The sequence below is a fragment of the Ranitomeya imitator genome, chromosome 1, assembly GCF_032444005.1.
Source record: "Ranitomeya imitator isolate aRanImi1 chromosome 1, aRanImi1.pri, whole genome shotgun sequence".
In the NCBI taxonomy this organism is placed as follows: domain Eukaryota; kingdom Metazoa; phylum Chordata; class Amphibia; order Anura; family Dendrobatidae; genus Ranitomeya; species Ranitomeya imitator.
Window position 1 is genome coordinate 236271041 of NC_091282.1, and position 12715 is coordinate 236283755.

A 12715-nucleotide genomic window follows, 5' to 3' on the forward strand; every position below is an offset into this window, starting at 1 on the left:
GCTCCCCTTTTTCTGTTCCAAATTTATCCTTGAGAGTTCCCTAAAAGTAACGATAGAAGTCTTTAATTTTCTATCGTAAAGAGGACCCATCGCTGAATTTTTGTTTTAGTTTAAAACTGAGCATCTCTTCTTATTGGTGCGGCTTCAAGGATTTTGGAACAGTTATTATCTCTTATCCTTCTGTTCCAAAGTTATGCTCCTCAGTGATAAAGATGCCTATTTCACCTTCAACCAAGTAGGCATTTACAACAGAACTTCTCTGTAGGCACAGCCTCATTTTAACTAGCCAGCGTTAGGAAATAAGAAAAAGCCCTCAGAGAAGTTCTGTGGTGTACGCCCAGTTGGTTGAAGGTAAAATTTGTACTATTATTACCGAGGGGTATAAATGCATAGCGGAAGATTTTAGAGCAGGAAGAGGGGGCCTTGCAAAAGTGTGTGTTTACATAAAATGGCGTTGGCCTGCGGAGTGTCGTCAGTCCGGCATTCTCGGTATGCAACTTGGAATAAAGCACAATAAAAAAGGAATGGAGTCCATTCTTCACATAACGCATTGATGATCAATGATGTTTACTGAGCACGGCTACAATTTATACATATGACCGTAAGACCATGAAAACATAGTAAGAAGCTGTTATATGGTCTCAGTAGTGCTGGTGAAGACTATCTATTTGACGGGAAAATGAAATCCCCCCAACAATCTGGGGAAAATATGGGGCCATTCTTGGTCATTTTATTACCCATGTTACAGAAAGCCTATTTCTCCAAAAAAAACCTTAGAAATGAAGGGGATTTGTTAAAGCAAACACAACCTCAATGTCAAATATCGTTCCTTTGGTGAAGTGTTGTTTCAAAAGTTTCATATCTGTAATAAACTCTGCTGCCCTTCAGAAAAGTGAACCCGCCAAGGAGGTAAAGTTAATGCATCAGAAGAAAAACAATTATTCCAAACATTTGCAGTCATTATGTATAGACAGATGGCGGAGGAACATTGTCATTACATTACAGCAAGTCAGGATGCTCCCATCTCAGTAGGTTTATTTTGCCTTGAGGAAACTGTCATACCTGTCTCTGCGTGTTAACCCTTAACATATACACTAAAGCCGATTACTTCACACTGATACATACTAGACTGCTTCGCAAAATGCTGCCACAGATAACCACCCGGGAGGAAGAGAAGAAAAGCCTCGCAAATGGAAAAGGATGCAAGTTTTTTGGGTGTGAGGAATGAAGTGTGATTAAGCCTGAAAAGGATCCCTGCCATCTCTTTGCTCTACTGTTTTTCGAGAGAGAAATTTGGCGAGATAGCTAACTAAGCAAGCAGGTCCCCTCCAAGGCCACTAGTACAGTTTAGGATGCCAATTCCTTGAAACTGGCCCGGTCTTTCGGAGCTCCCAAGGCCCCTTCATCTGAAATCTCTTGTAGTAAACACTCAAAAAGCAGCGGGGCATTCAGCTGAACAGAAGCGCTTTCAGCGGCTGATAAAAATATATAAAAAAGAAGACAAAGAGAGGGAAACAAGGTTTTTGTGCAGGTTTCTCGTGTTGCTGCTTCTTATTATTTGGGTATGAAAAGCACAGCACAGTGATTAGCAATTTTTCTAAAACAAGACAGAGTAAAAGAAAATTGTATCAATCCAAATATATTACAAGCACATGGAAAAAAGTTACAGATTGTGGGTATTTGGATTATTTTGTTTATTCAGTCTACTAGTTTATAATAACCATCCATTAAAAAGAACAAATAACTGTTACAACAACAGCAGAATCTTACAGAACACTGGGCTACAAGTTGAAGTCCATACTCAGCCCCTTAACGACCCCTGATACGCATTAAAACGGCGGCCGTTAAGGGGCCTTACTCCCTCATCAAAACGGTGATCGGTAATAAGAGTATAGCTCCCCCCAGAGTCCAAAAATCTCCAGAGTCTCAGCTACCGGGGGTAGCCGAGAATAACGGCGATCATGTAAAGAAAATTTTTTTAAAAAGCATGCGCGCTACTAAAATCATTTATCTCTCTTCTGACATGATGTACATTTCAGAGAAGAGAGAAATTATGTCACCAACCACCCCCCGCTACCTCCGCCATCCCCCGGTTCCTAATGCCCCATCCTCCGACCTTCGTGATCCATCCCCGGCCCTACGCCTCATCTTCATGAAAACAAATGTCGGACGCATTCACATTGCACCTGCTGAAATCAACCAGCCGACACCTGGCTACAGCAAGGTATTTTCCTATTTTTTTAGGCACCTTAGGGGCCCTGCAAATGTGACATGGTGCCTGCCGTCTATTTCAGCCAATTTACTTTTTTTGCTGACCATAAGACGCACCTTTTTTCCTTCAAATTTGGGAGGAAAGTGTGGGGTGCGTCTTATGGTCCGAATGTAACAAGTGGGGAGGGGGCAGCGGCAGAGTGGGATCACACTCGCAGGAGGCAGGAAAATGTCGCCGCTGCAGGAATCCGGCGCTGGGGAAACCATGTGGTCCCGATGCTTACAGTGAAGGAATATTCATTGGCCGCTTCCCCGCCCACCTGTCAGCGCCGAGCTGTGGGTAGGGAGCAGCAAATGAATATTCCTTCACTTAAACAGCGGACCCACAAGATTTCCCCAGCGCTGGATTCCTGCAGCGGCTGGGGAGATTGGGTGTCCGGTGGAGAAGGAGGTGGCGGGAGCAGGGTGCCACAGGAGAGATCGCTGCTGTCGCATACCTAAAGGTACCGTAACACTTAGCGACGCTGCAGCGATACCGACAACGATCCGGATCGCTGCAGCGTCGCTGTTTGGTCGCTGGAGAGCTGTCACACAGACCGCTCTCCAGCGACCAACGATCCCGAGGTCCCCGGTAACCAGGGTAAACATCGGGTAACTAAGCGCAGGGCCGCGCTTAGTAACCCGATGTTTACCCTGGTTACCATCGTAAAAAAACAAACAGTACATACTTACATTCAGCTGTCTGTCCCTTGCCGTCTGCTTCCTGCACTGACTGCTGGCCGTAAAGTGAAAGCACAGCACAGCCACAGCGGTGAGTCACCGCTGTGTGACTCACCGCTGTGCTGTGCTTTCACTTTCACTTTACGGCCAGCAGTCAGTGCAGGAAGCAGACGGCAAGGGACAGACAGCTGAATGTAAGTATGTACTGTTTGTTTTTTTACGATGGTAACCAGGGTAAACATCGGGTTACTAAGCGCGGCCCTGCGCTTAGTTACCCGATGTTTACCCTGGTTACCAGTGAAGACATCGCTGAATCGGTGTCACACACACCGATTCAGCGATGTCTGCGGGGAGTCCAGCGACGAAATAAAGTTCTGGACTTTCTTCCCCGACCAGCGACAGCACAGCAGGGGCCTGATCGCTGCTGCCTGTCACACTGGACGATATCACTAGCGAGGACGCTGCAACGTCACGGATCGCTAGCGATATCGTCTAGTGTGACGGTACCTTAACAGCACAGCGCGGGCTGAGCTGATCCTCTCATTATAGGACATGTGGTGAGAAGGCGGGCTGGAGCATCACATGACAACACAGGGCCCTCCCTCTTCATTATGTCACCACAGGTCCTGCAGACACCACACTAGAAACAATGCAGCTTCCTCTTACAGGACCTGTGGTGAGGTAATATGAGGGAGGGCTCTCTGCGGTCATCTGATGTTTCAGCCCTTCATTACCTCACCACAGGTCCTGTAAGCTGTAGAGAGAGATACTTTCAGTTTTCTGGCATGGCTGGCTGGCTGTAGGACCTGCACTGATGTGAGCACAGCCTGTACAAGTAAGAATTAATTAAAAGTTTAGTAATAACAACACATAAAGAAGCACTCTGCCTCTCCTGCGGTGAACTGTAACGCCCAGCATGACATAGGATCTGCAGGACACGCTGGGAGTTATAGTTCTCCCATGGGATCTTAAAGCAGCACTCCAGTGTTATTTTTCAGTGCTGGAGTGGTTTTATAAATATAAGCCCTGTGCCACCATTCTTATACTCACCCTCCAGCGTCTTCATATAGTACTTTACAGACACCACACTGGTCCCGCAGCACCATCTTCTACCCGTGGCTTCCAACATACTATTATATGTGGTGTTATTATATATAATAGAATGTTATTCATGTTATTAAATATTTTACCACATGTTTTGCTTCAAATATTTTTTTCCCTATTTTACACCTCTAAAACCTGGGTGCGTCATATAGTCTGATGTGCCTTATAGTCCGAAAAATACAGTAACTGGTTTGAGGATATAAAGATTGAAAGTTTGAAAATTGCGATTTGTTTTCCAAATTTTTGCCAAAACTGTAATATTTTCCAAATAGAATGGAAATGGCACCAGCATTAGACACCATTATTTTCCTTTTCTTCTCCCTCTTACCCAGACTGCTATGATAACACCTCCTGACCGCTACAACACATCTGATTGTGGAGTAATTGGTGCAATTATACAAAAAACTGAAAACGTTTCACTTCATCTCTCTGCATGTTGCATATAGACTGAATGCACCACTGACCAGCGGGGAACACAATTAAATGTAATATTGACCAAAAGAGATCAAATACTGAATACGGTATTCTGTTATGAGCAGGGAGCGCAGACTGAATGTACAGGTGACCAGTAGGGCACACCAAAGTGATTAATATCTTATCTTACAGTATTCTAGAATACCAGAGATGATTTTATACTATATCTCTATATGTGATTATAGACTGAATATTCCACTGACCAGCAGGGAACACATTAACTTCAGCACTAATCATAAGGCAGTAATGGCTAAATGTACCACCGATTAGCACAAGGTTGTTTCCAACTTGATTATACAGGCCTCAGACTACATTCAATAGTTGTCTTTCCTCCTCAGCTTTGGGCAACACAAAATAACACCACGCAGAATGCGTATTACTCCCAGCAAGGTTAACCAATTACCACCACGCAGCACCCATATTACTCCCAGCAGGGTCAACCAATTACCACCACGCAGCACCCATATTACTCCCAGCAGGGTCAACCAATTACCACCACGCAGCACCCATATTACTCCCAGCAAGGTTAACCAATTACCACCATGCAGCACCCATATTACTCCCAGCAGGGTCAACCAATTACCACCATGCAGCACCCATATTACTCCCAGCAGGGTCAACCAATTACCACCACGCAGCACCCATATTACTCCCAGCAAGGTTAACCAATTACCACCATGCAGCACCCATATTACTCCCAGCAGGGTCAACCAACTACCACCATGCAGCACCCATATTACTCCCAGCAGGGTCAACCAACTACCACCATGCAGCACCCATATTATTCCCAGCAATTTCAACCAATTACCACCATGCAGCACCCATATTATTCCCAGGAAGGTCAACCAATTACCACCATGCAGCACCCATATTACTCCCAGCAAGGTCAACCAATTACCACCATGCAGCACCCATATTACTCCCAGCAAGGTCAACCAATTACCACCATGCAGCACCCATATCACTCCCAGCAAGGTTAACCAATTATCACCATGCAGCACCCATATTACTCCCAGCAAGGTCAACCAATTACCACCATGCAGCACCCATATCACTCCCAGCAAGGTTAACCAATTATCACCATGCAGCACCCATATTACTCCCAGCAGGGTCAACCAACTACCACCATGCAGCACCCATATTATTCCCAGCAAGGTCAACCAATTACCACCATGCAGCACCCATATTATTCCCAGGAAGGTCAACCAATTACCACCATGCAGCACCCATATTACTCCCAGCAAGGTCAACCAATTACCACCATGCAGCACCCATATTACTCCCAGCAAGGTTAACCAATTACCACCATGCAGCACCCATATTACTCCCAGCAGGGTCAACCAACTACCACCATGCAGCACCCATGTTACTCCCAGCAGGGTCAACCAACTACCACCACGCAGCACCCATATTACTCCCAGCAGGGTCAACCAATTACCACCACGCAGCACCCATATTACTCCCAGCAAGGTTAACCAATTACCACCATGCAGCACCCATATTACTCCCAGCAGGGTCAACCAACTACCACCATGCAGCACCCATATTACTCCCAGCAGGGTCAACCAATTACCACCATGCAGCACCCATATTATTCCCAGGAAGGTCAACCAACTACCACCATGCAGCACCCATATTACTCCCAGCAAGGTCAACCAACTACCACCATGCAGCACCCATATTATTCCCAGGAAGGTCAACCAATTGCCACCATGCAGCACCCATATTATTTCCAGCAAGGTCAACCAACCACCACCATGCAGCACAGTTACAACCCGCTAGCAGCACAAAATACCATAGATAGCAATAATGAAATTATGATACTCAAATTAATATCAATCCTCACTATATATATATATATATATATATATATATATATATATACACACACACACAGGAAGCGTTGCGAGAAGTAACCATTAAGATATAACCTTTTCTGGTATTCTATGGTAAGAGATGGTTGACCACTGCCAACTCTTTATTGATATTTTTTCTCAGTAGGATGGCTATATGTGTATGACTTGTGGACAAGTAGGGGGTGGTATCACCATTGATGCATCTATTTTTATTTATCCCCTTATATCCCCCTTATTGTTCCCCATCTATCTAGGGGGACCTAGATAGATTCAGGAAATAGTAACTGACATCCACAGACACATCTATTTAGGATCTGATAGATGCAGTAATTGCAAGGAGGATCTCAACACCAGAGACACAATTGCAAAACAAACAAGGTTTTCACAAAAAAATTTGGAAATTATATTTTAAATAATACCAATACGGATCATTCTATTTCAAATTATCCAAATCTGTTTTTTTTACCTGACATCTTAGGATATTTATTTTCTTTGGTTTTTTTGAAGTGCCACTTTAGTAAATAAAAAAAAAATAAGTGTTACATTTTTATCTTTATTAGTTCTTTTTTTTAGAATTTTCTAAAGTTTTGAAAAAGCCTGAATTTTGGGCTTATATGAAATTCCATTTTTATCATATCTCGGGTTGAAATTAATATAAAGAGACGGGAGAGTCACCATTTTGTAAGGATTGTACTGGCTTTACTTTGACATGTAACAAGACTGTTTGTTGCCATTTTGTTTTTGAGGAGTGAAATTCTAAATTATGATGGGCGATTTCGGAAAAACTATACGTTATACATTTTTTGAGAAAAACATATGTGTTACTAGTGTTCTGTAAGAATGGTAAATTGGTAAGAACCAGCATCTTTCGGACTGGAGTTTTTTTTAGCGTTCACTTTCATAGAGACACAATCTTTCGTGCACGGCATAATTCGGCTCACTCCATCACTATTGTAAAAACCTTTCACTGTATCCACTATATAGAGTCATCTAATGATTTGCCTGGTTTAAGATAAGAACAAGTTTCTTTTTCTTTTTTTTATTTGGAAAAGACAAGACCATAGGCTGAACAGATCTGAATTCGAGATTTTCAAATTTGACACTGTTCATATAGTTACTTTTTTAATATGATCCCTTTGAGATTCCAACTTGAATTATGGTACAAATGTGGCAAGGAGCACAGGAGGCACATGTGAAGTTTTTGAAAACGTATTGATTTGTTGGAAATACTTTTCAAAATATTGCATTCGAGTCCGCATGGGTAAAACATTAGCAAAGATATTCTTGTGACATATCAGGTGGAAGCCTGTACAGTTCTGAATGAAATAGTGTTTACTCCATTTCTCCATCTAGGTTCTGACCAAACTTATGAGGAGAAACATAAATGCATGCAACTTAGAAATTTGCATTCTTTCAAACCTTTGAAAAATAAATGTAGAAAACCTAAATCTACATAGAACTTTTTTCTTCACATTTTGCATTCTCTAAGTCTAAGACACTATTATGAGAGAGCAAAATCTCAAAATAATTAAAAATAGAGGAAAATTGTATTGGTTCACTGACCCAAGCACAACATACCTGTCCATCAGCACCTCAATAAAGCTCAAAATATTCTCATCGCTGCGATCCGAACGTATCTCTACCAGGGCCGGACTGGCCATCTGGCAATTCTGGCAAATGCCAGAAGGGCCTGTCTGGTTGTGGGCTGCCTTGTCTGCTACGATGTTAATCGGTGTTCTCAAGATACCCATACTGTTAAGAGTTGTGATGGAGCACAAAGTTGCTGACTGTGTCACTTACCCCAGCAGGCCATGGGTATCATTAGAAATATTGGTCTTGTAGAAAATCTTCCTTTCCTCCATCCAGGGTAATATTAGTAATATATCCCATCTGGTTCTTGGGGATGGTGACAATATGGGCCTGTGTGATTTCAAATGCCAGGGCTGAAGTTCATCCCCAGTCCATACCTGATCTCTACCATAGGCCCCTATGTGTGTTATCGGGAAAGGAGAGGTGGCATCATATGTATATTCCTCTCCATTTATTTCTATTGGAGCTCCAAAAATCTATGCAAGTGATGTGAAAAGGAGATATAAGACCTACTGTTATGATCTGGTGGTTTAGGAGCAACATGGGACGAGCTCTGAAGGAAATGGTACCTGTACTGACCGCAGTCCCTAAGCTCAACACAACACTAGAAGTAGCCGTGGGATGCTCCTAACACTCCCTAGGCATCTCGTCACAGCCTGAGAACTAACTACCCCTAAAGATAGAAACAGGAAAACTATCTTGCCTCAGAGAAAATCCCCAAAGGATAGATAGCCCCCCACAAGTAATGACTGTGAGTGGAGAGGGAAAAGACATACACAGAATGAAACCAGGATGAGCACAGGAGGCCAGTCTAGCTAGATAGATAGGACAGGATGGAATACTGTGCGGTCAGTATAAAACACTACAAAAAATCCACACAAAGTTTACAAAAATCTCCACACCTGACTAAAGGTGTGGAGGGTAAATCTGCTTCCCAGAGCTTCCAGCATCACTGAATTAATTCATACTGACAAGCTGGACAAACATAGAAAGCACAGAACGGATAAGTCCACAACCTGTGGACAGAAAAGAGCAAGCAAGGACTTAGCTTTGCTGAACTGGTCAGGATAACAGGGAAATCCAAAGAGATGTGAATCCAACCAGGAACCATTGACAAGTGGCACAAGCTAAAGGAAAGAGCCAGGCTAAATAGCCGAGCAGAATAGACAATTAGTGGAAGCAGCTGCTGACAGCTAAATCCAAGGAGCAGCCATTCCACTTAAAACCTCCGGAGGGAGCCCAAGAGCAGAACTCACAAAAGTGCCACTTACAACCACCGGAGGGAGCCCAAGAGCGGAATTCACAACAACCTACACCCTGAGGTGTTCCATCGTCAAACTGTTCATTAAAAAGTAATCTGGTAAAGGCATACATACCTGTGCACATCTGCCAAGATCTCTCCTGTCCAAGTACTGAAAGATCTGTAGAGCAATTTCATACGGCAGCTGGATATCAAAGAACGGTATCTCATTTATTTCATTCTAAAAGAAAGGAAAACATCAATTATAAAAGTAATAAACATAGTCTGGGAAAACATGGACAACAATCTGTTTCCCAGGCATTAACATTCCTTCCATATCGAAACGAAATACAATCTAAAAAGCCAGAACTGGCATTTTTTTTGTTTGCCACATTTCGAAAAAAAAGTGCAATAAAAAAAAAGTCATCAAAATATTACCCAAAAGCTAAAATGCTACCATTAAAAATAAAAGGTCGGAAAAAAAACAAAAGCTTTATTGATAGAGTAAAATATATATATGTTAAAGGTCTCAAAATGGTGACTCAAACCAAAACGTTTTTTTTTTTGTTTTTTTTTCAGAGTTCTAGCTTTTCCTAACAAGTAAAAAAATGTAAAAAATAAAACTAATAAGTTTGCAGTAATGATACTGACCTAAAGAATGATGGAGAAGAGTTCTAAAAATTATTGATTCTATCTTTTTAAAGGACTTTATATGGGAAAAAGAATGGTGTCATTTAAAGCGTCAACATAATTCACAAAAAACAAGTCCACAAATGTCTATGTCAACAGAAAATAAAAAAAGTAATAGCTCTTGAAAGAAGGGGGAAAACTGAAAATAGCCGATCCTTAACCCCTTTACCCCCATGGGTGGTTTGCACATTAATGACCGGGCCAATTTTTACAATTCTGACCACTGTCCCTTTATGAGTTTATAACTCTGGAACGCTTCAACGGATCCCAGTGATTCTGACATTGTTTTCTTGTGACATATTGTACTTCATGATAGTGGTAAAAATTCTTTGATAGTACCTGCGTTTATTTGTGAAAAAAACAGAAATTTGGCGAAAATTTCGCAATTTTCCAACTTTGAATTTTTATGCAATTAAATCACAGAGATATGTCACACAAAATACTTAATAAGTAACATTTCCCACATGTCTACCTTACATCAGCACAATTTTGGAACCAAAATTTTTTTTGTTAGGGAGTTATAAGGGTTAAAAGTTGACCAGCAATTTCTCATTTTTACAACACCATTTTTTTTTTTTAGGGACCACATCTCATTTGAAGTCATTTTGAGGGGTCTATATGATAGAAAATACCCAAGTGTGACACCATTCTAAAAACTGCACCCTTCAAGGTGCTCAAAACCATATTCAAGAAGTTTATTAACCCTTCTGGTGCTTCACAGGAATTTTTGGAATGTTTAAATAAAAATGAACAATTTGTTTTATTTTACCAAGGGTAACAGGAGAAAATGGACCCCAAAAGTTGTTTTACAATTTGTCCTGAGTACACCGATACCCCATATGTGGGGGTAAACCACTGTTTGGGCACATGACAGAGCTCAGAAGCGGAGGAGCGCCATTTGACTTTTCAATGCAAAATTGACTGGAATCGAGATGGGACACCATGTTGCGTTTGGAGAGCCTCTGATGTGCCTAAACATTGAACCCCCCCCACAAGTGACACCATTTTGGAAAGTAGACCCCCTAAGGAACTTATCTAGAGGTGTGGTGAGCTCTTTGACCCACCAAGTGCTTCACAGAAGTTTATTATGCAGAACCGTAAAAATAAAAAATAATTTTTTCACAAAAATTATCTTTTCGCCCCCAATTTTTTATTTTCCCAAGTGTAAGAGAAGAAATTGGACGCCAAAAGTTCTAGAATTTGTCCTGAGTACGCTGATACCCCATATGTGGGGGTAAACCACTGTTTGGGCGAATGGGAGAGCTCGGAAGGGAAGGAGCGCCGTTTGACTTTTCAATGCAAAATTGACAGGAATTGAAATGGGACGCCATGTTGCGTTTGGAGAGCCCCTGATGTGCCTAAACATTGAAACCCCCCACAAGTGACACCATTTTGGAAAGTAGACCCCCTAAGGAACTTATCTAGAGGTGTGGTGAGCACTTTGACCCACCAAGTGCTTCACAGAAGTTTATAATGCAGAGCCGTAAAAATAAAACAAACATTTTTTCCCACAAATATTATTTTTTAGCCCCCAAATTCGACACCAAAAGTTGTTGTCCAATTTGTCCTGAGTACGCTGATACCCCATATGTGGGGGGGAACCACCGTTTAGGCGCATGGGAGGGCTCGGAAGGGAAGGAGCGCCATTTGGAATGCAGACTTAGATGGAATGATCTGCAGGCGTCAAATTGCGTTTGCAGAGCCCCTAATGTACCTAAACAGTAGAAACCCCCCACAAGTGACCCCATATTGGAAACTAGACCCCCCAAGGAACTTATCTAGATGTGTTGTGAGAACTTTGAACCCCCAAGTGTTTCACTACAGTTTATAACGCAGAGCCGTGAAAATAAAAAAATCCTTTTTTTCCCACAAAAATTCTTTTTTAGCCCCCAGTTTTGTATTTTCCCAAGGGTAACAGGAAAAATTGGACCCCAAAAGTTGTTGTCCTATTTGTCCTGAGTACGCTGATACCCCATATGTTGGAGTAAACTCCTGTTTGGGCACACGGGAGAGCTCGGAAGGGAAGGAGCACTGTTTTACTTTTTCAACGCAGAATTGGCTGGAATTGAGATCGGACACCATGTCGCGTTTGGAGAGCCCCTGATGTGCCTAAACAGTGGAAACCCCCCAATTATAACTGAAACCCTAATCCAAACACTCCCCTAACCCTAATCCCAACAGTAACCCTAACCACACCTCTGTTGTGAATTCTGTGGCTGAATTCACTCCTGTGGTCACAAGTGGTACTGCAGCTTCTGAGCTTCCTCCCTCAGGTGTTCTGGTGAGCTCGTTAACTGCTTCATTACTTCACTCCGCCTGATGCTGCTATCCTTGCTCCTTGTCAATGTTTCAGTGTTGGATCTGAGCTTCTCCTGATTGTTCCTGTGACCTGCTGCTCTGTATAGCTAAGTGCTTTTTGTTTTTTTGTTGCTTTTTTCTGTCCAGCTTGTCTTTTGTTTTGCTGGAAGCTCTGAGACGCAAAGGGTGTACCGCCGTGCCGTTAGTTCGGCACGGTGGGTTTTTTTTTGCCCCCTTTGCGTGGTTTTGCTTTAGGGTTTTTTGTAGACTGCAAAGTTCGCTTTACTGTCCTCACTCTGTCCTAGAATATCGGGCCCCACTTTGCTGAATCTATTTCATCCCTACGTTTTGTCTTTTCATCTTACTCACAGTCATTATATGTGGGGGGCTGCCTTTTCCTTTGGGGAATTTCTCTGGGGCAAGTCAGGCCTATTTTTCTATCTTCAGGCTAGCTAGTTTCTTAGGCTGTGCCGAGTTGCCTAGGTAGTTGTTAGGCGCAATCCACAGCCGCTTTTAGTTGTGTTTAGGATAG

General features: G+C 42.5%; 1 protein-coding gene across 1 annotated transcript in view; it reads right to left on the reverse strand.

Annotated features, from left to right (window-relative positions):
- FBXW8 (F-box and WD repeat domain containing 8) overlaps window positions 1-12715 on the reverse strand; it is a 213055-nt gene that overhangs the window by 173735 nt on the left and 26605 nt on the right. Inside the window, exon 2 of the mRNA XM_069754707.1 lies at window positions 9332-9436. Coding sequence (XP_069610808.1) covers window positions 9332-9436 — 105 coding nt within the window. The remainder of the gene's footprint in view (window positions 1-9331; window positions 9437-12715) is intronic.